This window comes from Stylophora pistillata, chromosome 1, assembly GCF_964205215.1.
Source record: "Stylophora pistillata chromosome 1, jaStyPist1.2, whole genome shotgun sequence".
NCBI classification, from domain to species: domain Eukaryota; kingdom Metazoa; phylum Cnidaria; class Anthozoa; order Scleractinia; family Pocilloporidae; genus Stylophora; species Stylophora pistillata.
The window spans coordinates 8,664,364-8,680,914 of NC_142519.1; the positions used below are offsets into that span (position 1 = coordinate 8,664,364).

Consider the following 16,551-nt stretch of genomic DNA (forward strand, 5'->3'; position numbering starts at 1 on the left):
GAGACTCTCCTGTTTGTTTGCAACGAATAACGTGCATCACGGAAGAAAATGAAGCCAGAACCGTAATACAAGCATAAGAAGCCTGATGATTCTGGAATTTTGGAAGATATGGAGCTTAAATCTTAGTTTTTTGTGGGCAACTGACCCACACATCCTTTTATCCGGGAGGTTTGGTCACTCGTGCGGGAGAGCAGGAGATTGGCTCTGTATCCGGGAGACTCCCGGGTGATCAGGGCATATATATATGAAACTAGGATAAGTTTGAGCTCGATGGGCCACTAGGCGAACATAACCTACCTTTTGCTTACCCTCCAAATTTCATATATTTAATGTAAAATATGCTCCACCTTTTGTTAATGTTTTAATTAACAATTGTTATTGTTAAGGAAAGGGTTTGGGGAGAGGCATCCCCATATGGAGATCACAACCAGCTTATCTCAAGGGTATGAAGTATCTTGCATTTTTTACTAGGGCTGGGTTGTTCAAACCAGGGTTAAGATAACCCAGGGTTAGTGTGAAATTTGATTTTAGATCTAAAAGCTTTGGAAGAAAATCCACTTTAATTATGCTCTGAAAATAATAAGAAAACTATCCCAAAAAGGCTTTTGGACAAATAATGAAACCTGGATTAAGTTTTTAAGCTTGGATTAGGGCTTATTAGTCTTCGAACAACTGGGCCCAGGACTAATCGAAACTGTTCTTTGAAATAATAATTATCTAAAGAGAAGGTGAAAGGCAGGAAAGCAAATCACTCACGTGACTTGTACCAGTCCAATTCTCGTGAGGGAAATGGGTACTAAGTTGCAACATCACTGACGCGTGGATAATTCCAGCTGGCAGTAATGGCGGCCGTTTCTCGATCCGAGCAAGAAGAATTTCGGAAAGTTTTGAGTATTATGGGAGACGAAACCACTTGTCCTGTCTGTTTAGAGGAATTTCAAGAACCAAAATGCCTTCCAAGCTGTGCACATAATGTTTGTGAGCGGTGTTTGCAGAACATGGTTCGTAGAAACAGTATTACGATTTCATGTCCTCAATGTCGCGAGGAATCATTTCTTCCTCCCTTAGGGGTGTCTGCTTTCCCCACAAACCATCTTTTGCTGCGTTTGATCGATAATACTCCTGCAAGGAAAGAGAAAAAAGCTGTTACTGAAGCAATGAAATTTTGTAAAGAGCAGGTCGAGGCAGCAGAAAAAGCAATCAAGGATATGGAAGATTGTTACAATAAGGCGAACGAGCAGAGCCAAGCTAAGCGATGTGAAATCAACAAAATGGCTGATACCCTTATTCAGTTAATAAACGACAAAAGGAAAATTCTGCTTGCTCAGCTTGATGATTTCATGACCGAAAACTACGACACTGACTCCCTTCGAAAAGAGAGGGAAGATGTGAGCGATTTATTTCAAAAAGCGAGAAGCTCCATCCAGCTGGCAAATGAAATTCTTAGAGAAGATGAAATTGGAAGAATTTTAAAGTCCGGAGATGTGCTAGTGGAGCAGTTAAAAGAAATAAGCTCAACTTTGGACACAAGAGCTCTTGAAGCCAGGAAGCTATCTACCCAAGTAGAAATATACTACAATCATATTCAGGTGTTAGAATCACATGAAAAGTGCGTTGAAATGCTTGGGACACTGACAATGTCTGCTACAAAATACATCCATGATGGAGCCAGTGTTGGTTTGATTGACTATGGCAGATGTGGAGAAGTTACACAGACAATTGAAACTAGTTTCTTTGCTTTTGCCATTGCAGTATCCAGTGTATCAGGTGACATTGCAGTGCTTGATGAAGAAGAGAGACATGTTCATGTCTTCTCTTCACAATTAGATTACTTGGCGTCATTTCGCATTAGATATGGTGACTTGTGGGACATAACATTTTCCAAAGATGATGAAATCATAGTCGTGAACCGAGAATGTAATCGCCTACTTCACTACGACAAAGAAGGTACATTTATCAAAAAATATGTCAAAGCACCAAATGAATCTGTGAAGTTTACACGAATTTCAACAGATGGAAGTGGCCGCCTTTTGGTGACCTCGAGTCCAAGAGACTGCTGTGATGAGCCTGAAGATGAAGTGCAATCATGTATTCTGGTTTACAGCCATGATAGAAGATTTCTACTTAGTTTTGGTGAAGACAAACTGGCTTGCCCTCAAGATGTTGCTTGTCACCAAGGGAAGTTTTTTGTGACTGATGGTGATCTTGAATGCATCATGGTCTTTGACAGTAATGGTAAATTTCTCCTTGATTTTGGAAATAGGGATCTCTTAGACCCAGTTGGCATAACTGTTGATGTAATCAACAATGTAATTCTAGTTTGTGATTGTAGTAAAAATTCAATTGTGGCCTTTAAACCAGATGGGGAAGTGATTTCAAGAATTGAAACTGCTGAAGAGCCGGCACATGTTGTACTTTCTGCTTGTGGGACAAGCTTAGTGGTGTGCTTTAATAAAGCCCTTTTTATCCAAATACTTTCTCACCAAAAGAATCAGAAAGCTGCATAAGGAAATTTTAAGTAATGTAGTATAGCCTATATCTGAACCCTTCTGAGATTACTTTTTTTCACACCAAATAAAAGTTATACTTTGAAAAGCATTTTGCCACAAAGAGGGAGTAAGTTGGTAAGACACAAACATGTTTTTGTTTTTTACACGAGAATTTTGAATCTCATTGAAGTATCCATCATTTGTTTGTGTTTTATTTGTCTGAAAAAAAAATTCCTTCATCTTGCAAGGAGAGAAATATAAGACTCTAAGCATCTTCAAGGTAAACAAAGGAAGAAATTGCATCTATTTCCATGTCATATTTAAAGGTTGTCAGGATAACAGGAAGCTGGAAGAAGAGTTAACTGTGAAATATATCTTATTAACCAAGTGCGAGGGCCATACTGGGAGAATATCGGCCTGAGGTCTTGACAGTATGGACCGAGCACAGCGAGGTCCGTACAAAGAAGACCAAGGGCCGATATTCTTCCAGTATGGTCCTGAGCAAGCTTGGTTAATAAGAGATTTATTATATGACTGAAGTTCAAAGGGACACAAGTACGGTATCATTCGGGACCATTCGGGACAGTGCCCGGTCCAATACTGAGAGAATATTGACCGGCAATAGAGCATTTTGATTGGTGGATTTTAGTTATTGGCCCTCTGACTGCCCGAGTTGTGTAATAAAATCTGATGTTAAACCTTTCCTCTAGCTGCCATACAGTTCCTCGTAACTTAGTTATTTAGGAGAATTTGGTGTTAGATCAAGATGAGAACTTCTACCTGCTATGTTTGAGTATTCTCATTACCTGTTTGCTGGGTAATGTATGGATATTTTAGAGAGAAGTTAAATGTTAATCACTTCAAGGAATGAAAGGTTGAAACCTTTGTCATGATGGTGATGAACATGCCACTGCTCTTAGCAGGAGAGATGCAAATCAGCCATAGTATGGTGCCTGAATATAGCACCAGATTATCATAACTTATTTTTAGAGTAGATAAGATAATCTGTTAAAAAATAGGAAATGATTTTCAGCTAATCAGATCATGGTAGTTAGAAGTTTAAAGAAGTTTAAAAAGGGTGGAAAGATAATATCAGATGAATTATTTCTTACAAAGGCCCATGTCTATGAAAATGTAAAAGTGCACAGACTTAATGCATCAGATTATAGACAAGGTTTCCAGAAAATAATCATCTTTGTCGAATAATATAAGTGTTTAATTCATTTTGCATCATTTTAGAGAAATATTGTAATTACTACCAGAAGAAGGTGAATGTTATCAAGGCCTCCTCAAAAGTTGATTGCCTATGTTAGGGTGCAATAATTATTAATCATATTTCTATCTAATTTTCGTACCAATGACAGTCATTTCTGATCGTGTGGTACAACGTCAACGGATGAAAAGCGTCCAATATCCCCTTCTTTTCTATAGGCTTATCATCTTGTCTCGGTGGGCCTGGAAAAGGGGAGCTGTGATCAGTTATTGTCAGCTATCAATACCTCAAGCGCATTCACCATTTATGACAAGTTAACCACAATTCCTAGCAGATATTTTGCCAAGAAAGCCGGCCTAGCCAAAATCCTCACCTACTCGTAAATTTACCAGCTAGTTTAAATAGGACTGGGGAGCGGATACTATCGATGTCAGTATCTGAGGATGCGCACCTATCCCCCCGCCCGCCCCCCCCCCCCCCCCCCCAACTCAACGTGAACCCTAGCTTTTTAAAAATTGACTATTGTCGGGTCAGGAAAGGGAAAGGCGTCCAGTAATCGATTGACACATCATCAACTACGAGTTATACAGCTATGGTAACCGGTGTTTCATGCTTAATTTGCGACCAGGCGTTCTTTTTCTGGTGGGTTACAGTGCAGACATCCTTAATTGTTGAGCACGCGTGTTATGACGCGAGTTAAGATCCCAGCCTCTAACAAAACCCCAAATCAGTTGACTCGGCTTTTTCAACTGAGTCGATAATGTGAATTAACCGCCGTAACGAGTTTCTGAGTCTAATGTTTCGAGCGTTACCTTTTGTCAGATGAAACGAATCGTTCTGAGAAAATGCAAACCCTTGCAACGTTAGATTTAGAATCTCTTTACGGAGGTCAATTTACGTGATCAACTCAGTTGATAAAACAAGGCAAATTATCTTGTGATTCGACCCCTCTCAGACGCAACACCACAGTTTCTTTGTACCTTACACCCTCCAACATCAGTAAAGTGGACATTTTCGCCAAACGCATCAAACTGCAGAGTTCAGTGTTATGCAAACCGTGCTCATCTGAGCTATTCCATAATCTTTCAAGAACTGCCCGTTTTCACTGTCACACCATCATCGAAGCCATTAAACAAATAATATCAAGAATTAAAGAGATAAAATAAGATGAATATTGGAACAGACTCGCAAAGATTCGGGTCTTTGCGATGTTCCGCGCGGGAGATATACGAAGAAATGTGTGAAGCTTACAAGGCTTTGTATGCAGACGCCGTGTTTGTACCCCTCAAAGGGACACCAACATGGCGGCCGGAAGCGAGCAAAAACATATACAGGCTTTTTTTATAGGAAAATTCGATGACAGTCGTCTTCTGAGGGCTCATAAAAATCTATAACAATTAAAAAATCTAAAAAAAAAATTGCATGTTCTAACCTCTGAACTTTGTGTTGTACGGGTAGAGAAAGGCTCAAAATTGATCTGAGTCTTGATTTCCGGTAGCCTGTTGGAAAGGTGTAATTTTTTCTACGTTTTTCAGTCGAGTGGAGGCAAGCACAACGCGGTGCCAAGTGCAAGTCGTGCGCGAGGAGAGGAGCGCAAAAAAAGGTCTTCGATGATGGGTTCAACTGATATCCTCTGACTAAGAAATACCTGCCACTATATCTGAGCTTTTCCAGACGTGAAGGAAAAAAAGAATAGGCTAAACTGAAGTGATCCATGTCTTGGTGAATTTGCGCTGGTGCTTGTTCTCTTCTCTTTTTTTTTTTTTTTTTTTTTTTGCTCTTCTTTTTTCCATTCCTTTGTTAGGTTAGAGATTGTGGATATAGTTGCAAACGTGATCTTAAAATTCCTTTCAAAGCCATTAAGAGGATATGAAAGGGCTGGTCGTTATCCGGTTAACTAACAACGAGAATTTTTAGCAAAATTTACTTTTAACTTCTCTTCCAACAGAGATTTCAGTTCTCGAATCTTTTATGAACTTACCTCTTGTATTAAACCAGAGAGGGCGAGAGCATCCGTGAGACGATAGTGGTTGAGAGAAAATTGTAAGCTGGTTGTGCATCGTTGCATTGCATTAAAGCGAGTTATTATTTTTTCGTTATTACTTTCGCGGCTTAGTCAATTAGATTTTGATCGCAAAGATTGGCCGGATATTTGCTTATAGGAAACCACGGGTGGGCGGGTCGACCTGGAACCCGACTGCTGCGTGGACCAGGTTGGTGCAGATTCATTTTCAATTATTTCGTAGGTGTTATACAAACGAATCCTGATAAACGTACTAGAACATTTTTGATTAGTATCCGGTGATTCGGTGAAAACGATGACAACTGTTTTAGCAGGAACGCTAGAGATGAAATTTACCAAGCATAAAAAGAGTCCTTTTCGAAGCTTATGGTCATCTAACTTAACTCCACAGCTTCCGGTATTAAATTTCGCAACGAGAGAGAGAGAGTGATGATACGTTTTAAGTCTTAAACTTTCTTGTTATTGTCATTAGGGATACGAAATCTCGAGTAAGAGCCACATAGAAAAAGCTGCATGTTTTCTCAGACTGCTGAAACTGACCTGTCGACCGAAGCTAAGGATATCTTTTCTACTCCGTGCCACCTCGCTTATCCCCCTGCCCGTACCCGGTCCTCTCGCTTCGCTATGTACCGAAGTCCAGCTTTCACAACAAACACCCGTTTTAAGACTGCTTTCAAAATATTAGCAATGAAGAGAAACAAGAGAAAATAGCCAAGATGTGTGCAAAGTCTAGACGGAGCCATTTTTTTTTGGGAAGGAATAGATCTTTCATCAGCTGTACAGAATGCCTATTTTTAATCATTTTTAATCACATGTTCTATCAAATTACCTCGGATTCAGAAATTCTCTTGATTTTATTCTAGAGGTCATCAAGGCTTTAATTTCCGCGTGCATCCAAAAATTTCGAACTCCCATCTCAGCATTTAACGTTTGACAATAACAGGCTGCCGGCTCAGAAAATCAGAAAAAAAAAAATTGACTGATGTGTGAAAGAAAAAATTGCTCACGGGTCACTCATACATAAAAGACTAGTCACGTTTTACCCTCTTCGGTCAAATTTTTAACCTGTATTGGACCATTCTTAGGAAACTACGAGAAACAAGAAGATAAGGGAAAACTTTCGAGTAGATGAACAATATCTGAACAACTTGGCGAGCAGACAAAGCTAGGTTGTATTTACTTGATAGGGAGAGGGTGCTCAGTTAAAAAGATCATCTTCACAGGAAAAATAAATGGGAAAACTGAAGAGAAAAAGGGGAAATCCAAGGAGGAGGCACTCGGAAAGGAATACACAAGACTCCTAAAAAGCTGAAGACTCATAATAAAAGCTAGAAGACAAGCGTTCCGTGTTTGATAAGAATTTAAGACATCACGGAACATGGATCGTTCCCTGTACCCTAAATATCACGTGTCACGCTTTAACTCTTCGCTGCCCTCACGCTCTCCCAAAGGACCACTTTTCGGCATATATGAATTACGACAGGAAGACTATTGTACTGCTTTGTCAGAACTCATTCAAGCTCTTTTCAACAAAAGGTTGATAAATTGGTTTTTATATGCATTTCAATAACTAACTTGAAAACTGTCTCAATCCTCTTAAATCAAACAAAAATAAGCTGATCCGAGGTGTCAGCCAGTGCAAATGGAGTCGGCGCTCTGTACATCCGTTGTTGACCTTTTTACTGAATGAGTTGTGCTCTGCACACACAATATTATCTATAGAAATTTGAATAACGAGCAGACCAGTACCGCCGAAGGGCAAATACGCGTTATGGTGTCAACCAGAAATAGCTTTCGATTTCGACTCCAACCAAGGTAAATATTTTACCCGAACTACTGTTCTTTGTAAAATTGTTACCAGGTCTTCTCGAGAGTAAAAACAAAGAACATTGTCACTGGAAAGCGCTGGATTCTCGCTTCCCACAAGTTGACGAACAGGGATATGATTTACAAATTCGCAGTCATGTAAATATGACTCATAGTCTTTCTGTTTACTCCCACGCCTTGATCTCCGAGATAATTTATCAGCGAAGCGGAAATCCACAAGCCCTTGTAGCACAAACAGCCAGCCACGAATATTCCAAGGCGACTGTGCCTATCTCGGCCTTCCCACACATTAACTGCGATACTAAAGTGTGGTAATCTGTTTGTTTGATTGGACACTTCTCTTTAGATCTGGTTTATAATAACAGTATTAGGGACACTGGTTCACTTGAGACCTTTGTTTTGGTGTAACAAAGTGATTTCCAATGAAGCCTACGATGGTTTTGACCGACGAAGACATCCAACGAATTAGAGAGTCTTTAGCTAAGACACTCACGCCTCGTCATAAAATTGTTATCGCCCCGTGCTTGGCTGAGGTATTAGTTTACAAGATTCGGCTCAGCATTCTACGACGACCTACGAAAGAGAAATGGAGCGCTGTCGGCCGAGGAGTGATTGCTTTAATCTACAATACCGACAGCCTCGGCCAAAGGATTGAAGTCTGTTTGACCTCCCTGAAAACACGCGCAGTTGTGTGGAAAGAAACGGTAGTTGCGGACCTAACAAGGATCGAGTCACCTCAACCAACTTTTCATACTTTTAATAGTACTAAAAACTTTCACGAAAAGGCTGGAATTCGCTACGAAAATGAAACAGTTGCGAGACTTGTTCTTCGTGCTCTGAGCGTGTTTTCTTCTCAATCAAAATCGCTTTGTAAAGATGCATCAAAAGGATCTGGACATAAGCCGGCTTCAAGGTCACACTCATTCAATGTGGCCCCGAGACCAAGGCATCCTCGAGCTCACGAATCTGCTTTTGAAAGGTGTACAGTTGCCTTATCGAATATCCAGATACAGCAAGTATTCAGTACCGAAGGACGACCTCTAGCCGAACCACAAACAGCGACATTGTTTGGAGGAAAGACTGCGCCGCAAGAAAACAATCGACGCCTCGTCTCTATAACTGAGGGGTGCGAGAAAACCATGAACGATATCAGCCGCTTTGAAAACCCATCCAACAAACTTTTCGCCTGCCAACCGCGACCCGTGCACCGCAGTTTAAGTTTGGTTCGGCGGTGTACAGAACCTGTGTTCAAGAAAAGGGACTTAATGGTCACCGATTTATGTACAACTGAGCTTTAAAGAATTTGAAATCTCTAAAGAAAAATAGAGACGCTAGATATGAAAGAGAGGAATTCTCAACGCTGCCATGAAATCTGTTGTGATTGTATTGTAAGTTCGAGAGTTTTGATTTGTTCGGAGTACCCTGCGTTGTCGACGGCGTGAAATTTAATATTCAAAATATGATCATGTTAAACTCTGCTTGAATGGAAACCTGAAAGGCTTCAGATTAACCGAGCAATTAAGAAGGGATTTATAATATCTACAGAAAGATTAGATCAGTTTCAGATTGTGTACAGAAATTCTTTCCTCAAGTTAATTTATTGAGAAAAATAAAGCTGCTGATATTTAATTCTCAGACGTGTTTCCGTAGTGTAGTCGAGCTAATATTGGACTCAACACTGCGTAAAATCGCAGACTTTAAACAGACCAATTCTGTATTGATGAATAATTACCTGTCATTAATCATTTATTTACAAGTCAAAAGATACCGTAAACAGATTTCAACAGGTTCTAACCACCGCGCATCTTACCCCAACATCCCAATTTCTGACCCGGTTTCATAAAATGTAATTTTCCTTGCGAAAAAATTCCTCGGAGCAAATCACATGCATTTATTCGCAGGAAGTTTCTACATAATTACGTCGCCCCAAACCTCAGTACTTCATCAATGACATATGTCCGGTGCCGGCTTCAAACACAATAGAATGTGGTAACCAGTGGGTGGTTTTCCTGGAGGCCCTCTTTGTGGTCAGTGATGACTTAGCTTTGGCATGCGACTGCAGATAAACTTTGAGGTCAAATCAACCGTAAGCGATTCACGATTTTCTCTGAAAACAGTACTGCCATTTCTGACGAGATTTTGGCTAAGAGGCGCCGATGAAGTTTAGCAGTCTGTAAAAGATTCAAGTTCGATTTTGGTCGTATATTGGACCACTGGCAAGTGCTGTAGTGAGAAGAGCACTCGGAGGACACTCGAACTGAATGGGAAATGAGCTGATAAGGAAACCTTTATATTAAATAGTTGCTGATTAAGTAACTGACGCAAAATAACCTCGGAAACATTAAAATTTAACAAAACGGCCAGGTTAACGACAGATTTGCCAGTCCTCTTGTCAAAATTCTTCGTATGTACGTTGTCAAATTGATCCAAACGCTTCATCTTCAATAAACTGTTTTTCTGTCAGTGTATCGTTTCCGTTTTAATATAATGTTAACATGAACCGTTTTAGCTATACTGTATCAACACCGGATGCTTTTACTGAAAGACGAACAACACTGTACACTGACTCAGCTTTGGCTGGAATCGATGATCTCCAGTCAAATATTCAATTTTAAGAAGAGGCATCGGAAGTAAAAATTCACTGAACAAGAGACTGACAGATATCGGCAATAGCCACGAGCTATTCGGGACGGCGAGACCAGGAACTCAAAGAGTGTGAAGAGACAAAATAAGATGCAAAGAAAACAAACAGCTAAACAAACAAACAACAAACGACAATGAAGAAAGAAAAAACTAGGTGGCGAAGATGATCTGAACATGATTCACTTTTGGCGGATTAAACTTTCGCTGGAGTCCACAATAGCTACTGATTTAGCCAATACAATCGAGACACATGACCCTTGATAAGGCTACATTTGAAGATGTTGTTCGGTCTTATTATATCCTGACTAAGTAAATTTCCGGCTCAAGTAAAATTCGTAACCTATTCGCATTCGTTCGTTTAAAGGCTTGTATCCGTCCTGTCAATATGGGGCTCCGGACGGTAACAAATTAATCGAAATTGTATCAAAATATTGCGCGCCAAGAATGAGGTTTTTTGGATTAGATAGGAAAGTATTAAGAGAGTTATGAACCTAACAGTTGGCAACTTTCCAGATAGTGATGTAGCAGAATATTTTTCTTTTGATTGCATCCGTTTTTTTTTTTTTTCTTTTAGTTGTCACGGGAACAAAATTGTATTTCCGCAACTGCGCATGAAACACCACTATGGTCTAAATTCGTACTTGTAATAAAACTTGATGTTACAATTTTACTATTCTCAGTGTCGCATTCATTTTAACTGCTCTTGAAATTATAAGCTGCCCTCAGTCTTAGCAGCAGAATTTAAGACAATTATACCAAGTGCATGCTGTTTGTGAGATCGCCGCGATCGCGAAAAGCCTAAGCCTAGACAAAAGTATCCCGAAAAATGCTCTAAAAAATTCTCAATTTTTTTCCCTAAAAATTCCTCCAAAAATCTCTGAGTATCCCCAAAAGTTTCTAAAAATCTCTAAATATTCCAAAATTTTCTAAAAATCTCTATTTTCCTCACAATTATTTTTTAATGAAACCTTAGCTCTCCCTTGAAAAGAAAACGGCAAACACATTTTGTACGCTAGATAGCACTTTTGGATCAGTGTTCCATGCCAGGAGTGCAAAACTGCTAGCTCGTGTGTAAATTAAAAAGCTTGAAAACGGAGACAGCATTCACACTCAAGAACGTGTCACGTTGCTTATATCATAGTCCTTGACAAAATTTTCAAAGGAATTTTAAATAAAACGGCAAAGAATATAGAACAATATTTCTTCCAAATCATCTAAAAATCTCCAAAAATCCCATTTTTTTCTAAAAATCCCCAAAATTTCTAAAAATCTCCTGATGCTCTAAAAATCCTAAAAAAAATCCGGCTTTTTTCGTCTAGGCCCAGAAGAGCCGTGTAGGCGCTGCAAAATGATACGTTCTTGTATAAAAAAAGAATGTATGCCTCAGACGAAACTGGAGGAATCTCCAGTGATTTTCTCCAATGTTTAAATGTTGCGTTTAAATTAAGGCCCTGTTTACAAGCAGGTAGGGTAACCCTAATGCTAGGGTTACCCTGGCAGGAGGGTTACCCTAACGCTCCCACATTTCTTCTTTTTTTCATCGACGTGTTTATAAGGCAGCTAGGGTTACCCTAGCACTAGGGTAACCCTAGCTGAGCGCTAGGGTAACCCTAGCTGCCTTGTAAACGCTCTGGTGGGGATAACTCGCCTACCGGGACAACTTTTTACTTGTTTCCAGACCCTTTGAACATTGATAACAATGCGTGCGGTTACCAAGCATAGGTAAGTTGTCCCGGGTGGTAGGGTAACCCTATCTGTGAAATTTTGCTTGTAAACCCGGGCTATCTTTGACCCGCCTGCTAGGGTAACTCTAGCACAAGGGTTACCCTCCTTGCTTGTAAACAGGGCCTAAAATAACTTAGATTGTTCACTGTATTTGCAGAAGAAAAGACAACTTGTTTGCTCATGAAGTCGCTCTGAAACGTCAGCTGTGACTGTTCTCGATTATTGTTATTTCATGTCTTGCGTGATGGCCCCTCTTTGCAAGACTAATAAATGTAGACAAGCTGTTGGTAAACCTTTCGTTGCGCGCGCTTGCTTTGCTGCAAAGAATATGTGATGGATAATAAACACCTTGCCTTTATCTATTCCACGAAGCTCACAGTTTTTATCGAGCCTTACTCGTAGAGGACTATTCGCCTCTCAGAATACTAGATAATGTTGGCGGACAAAAATAAAGGAAGCTGCTCCTATCTGGTAAATTAAACTTTGACACGGAGCAAATTGTTAAATTGTTTTTCTCATTTTTTCTACTTATTTCTTTATATGCTTTTTCAATCTGTTTATTCGTAATTGCATTTATTTGTTCATTCCTTCGAAAAGGCATACGCCTCGAGCAGGAAAAAAAAATGATAATAAACAAGATTGAGAGACCAATCAGAGCGTTAGATTCGAATTTAATTTCATACACTTGCTGGAAAAGCTTAATTAAAGAGGTCCTTTCAGATGAACATGCCACAAACCGATAAAAGATGACCCCAGCCTCTACATGCACAATCATTTGATATCATGTCTGAACAATAAGAGAACAAGAACCGAACGCACTGCGAGCCACTAGTAAAATATTTTGACATAGCCCAGTGTACTAGTGTCCAGTCGCCCTCTGTAATTTGATCTATAAAGTATTCTTTATTGCTTGCCTTCAGTCCTCTCCCATAATATACCCTCCCCATTGTTCCCTCGATATTTCCTTTAAAATGTACAGAGCTATCACCCGAGGGATGATTTGTGCTATCTTACAGGAATATTCAGATCTATCTTTCGCCTCTCTGAGCGCAGCTAGTTTGGAGAGAAACTGAGATTACGTTTGTGGTATGAGTCGAATCGAACAGCAACCGTCCCTGAAAAATTAGACAATGATTAAGTTGGTAGTTAAGTGCCTCCGAATTACCTCGATATTCTCCAAAAAATTTAAGGTGGCTGAACACAGTTTTCGTGCGCGCTTTTGCTGATGCAATTCACCGCGCGCGCAATTCAGGGATTGCAAAACTAGAGTGGTCGTTTTATTTACTCAACAAGTATCCGCACTATCTTTGCTATTTTTCTCTATAGTTGGCGCAGTGCATTGAGGGCTTTAGTCTTTTATTACAAAGACATGTTAGAAAAGTTAACGGTGCAAAGAACCCAGCAATTCTCAGCTTTTTCGTCGTTCCCGAGAGAACCCAGTTAAATGCAGCGCATGCGTAGTAAGTAAAAAAATTGCGATTGAATGGAAAATCGCTTTCTCGGAAATATGCCTATTTCTTGAGAACCACCCATTAGAATTTCACGAAATTTGGCACGAAAATACTTTAGGAAATAAGCAACTGTAATATTGAAAAAATTGATTTTTAACAAAGGAAATTCTAGATAATCGAGTGAACCTTCAACAAGGGATAATTAAAGATCTCTCTGTTAAATTGTTAGCAAAATGGTGTTAACTTGTGAGTATCGTTACAAGCTCGTTGCATGCAAATTATAAAGAAAAACTAATGACTAGATTTTCTACAAATGACCAAAACCTATTTTAAAGGCCTGTTTATATTTATTCATGTCGCCATGACAACGGCACATACGTCAGCTTAACTATCAAAAAAAAAAAGTTTGTGTTGTTAACTTGCTTGCTGCCAGTTTTGGCGACCGAGGGATCAAGAGTTTTAGAGGAAATGGTGAAAGAAACACAGGTATCAAAAACTGCGTTCAGCCACCTAAAGCCTTTTGCTTATTACGCGTTTAAAAATATTAATTGAATTAATTATGTAACTCACCTACAGGTTTACCATATCGAGGCTCCAAGCTAAAGTTTTCAATTAAGCTCATAAATTCTAATGATTCTAAATGTTGCAGTAGTTCAATAGTGATATCTTTATGAAAGGTGCTTTTTGATTTTTAGAATTTTCCTTGAGTGCAACAATATTTGCCACTGGCAACGATTCACTGATATGATAGACATTGGAGGTTTATGACTCGGCTGCAGCCACTTAGCATGAAGTATTTGATATTTTTTTTTTCGTATAAGATGATCTCTTCAAGTGGAGCAGCCACTTGGTTCATTTTCTTTCCCATTCCTTTTATTTTCGTTCTATGTTAGGTGGCATAACCCTATAACCCACTATGACCCCCTGAAATATCATCAGCTTTGCTTCCCCTTGATTAAAATCTTCGTGATCTATTTTATTTTGAAAAAAAGAATTATTTTTATCTTTTATTTTCTTGATTTGATCCATCCGGACCCATTTGCGATTTTTATACCTTGCGTACTTCAATGAACAAACTCCTCAGGCGATTTCACCGGAAGTAAGTTCACCGCACCCAGTCACATCCGTCGAAATCAAAAAAGGCGTGACGTCATACGCCTGTGACTAAGTTCCCCCATTTACACTACATTGTAAATGTATGTTCTCCCAAAAGTGGGGTTTTTATGCTGTAGCGACAGATAGTAACGGAGAATTTTTCACAAGAGCGCTTTTCCACCCAGAATGATGCGTCATCAAGTTAAACCTTTCAGGTGGCACTAATTTTTCAGTTAATGTTAGACGGAGGTTTGTAGCACCGACAGTGTCCGTATTTTAAATTGGACTGTTTTTAATCTGAAGTCTCCGTCGGTCACGTCTTGTTGGAATTCGCTGTTTTCGATTAGTCATGTCCATGAGGACGACGCTTAGTGACGATGCCTTGAGCGAACGTTTATCGGACAAGGATATTTTCAAGATCAAACTTTCGTTATCTTGTTTATCGAACCGCGTTGTGGTGTGCGGAACAACAGCCAGCCTTTATCTTTGGCAACCACCAAGCATCGAACGTCCTTCGAATCAGTGGACTCTTGAACGGAGTGGAGTGCCTGTGTTAGTCATCAGTACTGGAGACTGTGGGGCGAGAAATCCTAAGGGAGTTCATGTGAGTTTAGTGGAGAGAGATAGCGGCTTTGCGACATGGAAAGAGACCCTCACTTCGAACTCTAATTACCACGAACAACAAAAGAACTTTCATACGCTGATGCTCTCTAACGGGGACGGGTCCATGGCGGGGTTTCGCTTTAATTGTGAGGAATCTGCCAATGTTTTCTTAAAAGAGGTCGAAGCTGCAGTGCAGGAAATCCTGTCTCCTCTCTCAGCTCCTGAATTGAATAAACTTCCGACGACTACGAACAGGGAACGTTTAAAAAAGTTCCGCAAGCTTAAGAAAGTTGAGATATCAACGCCATGTCTGTTTAGCCATGTAACAAGTATAACGTCGGCCACACAAATGGGCGAAGGAGAAAAATCCAAAACTAAAAAAGACAAAGAAAAAGGAAAACCGTTGAACGGAGAACTCAGCAGGCCTGCTCACATTAGAAGAGCCTTTAGTATGTCGAAGAGAAGGTAGTGCGAGAAGAAGCTTTGACCTGTTTTGCATTCGCCGCAAACCACGGCGTATCTTAGGATTAATAGGGCAATTTGAATGTTCGCCCTATTATTGCTGCGTTTGACCAGCCAGTTTTATGGAGATTGATATATAGAAGTAAACATCGTCGTGTATTTTAGAGCGTCAATTTGGTGACTGGTTTATGTATCTGTGGCAAATAATGTCCCTACTTGATCAAGTTGTTTTGTTTAAAATCGGTTTATAAGTTGTCTATCACGACAACTTATAAATAAGTCATCTTCCACGCCAGCAGCTAAGCTATTAAATCGTCAGACGATAGCGTTAAATGTATGGGTCGCTCTTCGAAACTTTTGGTGTATGCGGTTTCTTCAAAGAGGGTTACGGTTTGTGACTAAATAAGTATCGAATTTGGTCCAATATCGTGTAAACACAATTCACTTTTCTCTGGAATGCATTTTCAAGGGTTATACGCACTTATCTATAGACTAGACTGTTGACCCAAAGAATAGTTCTATTCGTAAATGGCATTAGCGTTTCTTTCAATCAATGCTTTAATTCTCTGAGGAATGTTTTCAATTATAGAGTAAAAATGCTCCTGCAAGAAAAAGGTTATTTTGATATGTAAATCAGAAGATTCCCTTGTGATTGTGGGGTTTAAATTTAACTTTGGCTTTTGGACTATAAAACAGTATGGTGCCAGAGGCATCAGGTCTGTAAGCATTTCTCCAACATTCTTAATTAGTCATATCTGGGAAATTTCTGCGTCATGGATTATCTCTATGGATTTCCTTACAACTCCTTGGCAACCTTCCCAGAATGCTAAGAGAAACTCATGATATACTGGTCTCATTTGCGAGCATTTTGCAAGCAAATAACACGTTTTGAATAAAGGGATGCTTGAATGATTGCATGATGTGATGTTAAATTGTGAGGAGAAAGTCTCAAATAACAGTCTTTTTTTTTTTCAAACACCAACTGGCAAATAGCCAAGGGCCATGGTAAGCAGCCATTAC

The 16,551-nt window shown here is 39.6% G+C and overlaps 3 protein-coding genes across 3 annotated transcripts; all 3 read left to right on the forward strand.

Annotated features, from left to right (window-relative positions):
• The first annotated feature begins 808 nt into the window (after window positions 1–808).
• Window positions 809–3,192, forward strand: LOC111326709 (uncharacterized). The gene has a single exon (XM_022930765.2). The coding sequence runs from the start codon at window positions 843–845 to the stop codon at window positions 2,505–2,507; it is 1,665 nt and encodes a 554-aa protein (XP_022786500.2). The 5' UTR covers window positions 809–842; the 3' UTR covers window positions 2,508–3,192.
• Window positions 3,193–7,361: 4,169 nt separating this feature from the next.
• Window positions 7,362–9,187, forward strand: LOC111326734 (uncharacterized). The gene has a single exon (XM_022930805.2). It carries the CDS (start codon window positions 7,975–7,977, stop codon window positions 8,848–8,850), a length of 876 nt encoding a protein of 291 aa, XP_022786540.1. The 5' UTR covers window positions 7,362–7,974; the 3' UTR covers window positions 8,851–9,187.
• A 5,240-nt stretch (window positions 9,188–14,427) lies between these two features.
• Window positions 14,428–16,444, forward strand: LOC111326729 (uncharacterized). Its single transcript, XM_022930798.2, has one exon. The coding sequence runs from the start codon at window positions 14,816–14,818 to the stop codon at window positions 15,536–15,538; it is 723 nt and encodes a 240-aa protein (XP_022786533.1). The 5' UTR covers window positions 14,428–14,815; the 3' UTR covers window positions 15,539–16,444.
• The last annotated feature ends 107 nt before the right edge of the window (window positions 16,445–16,551 follow it).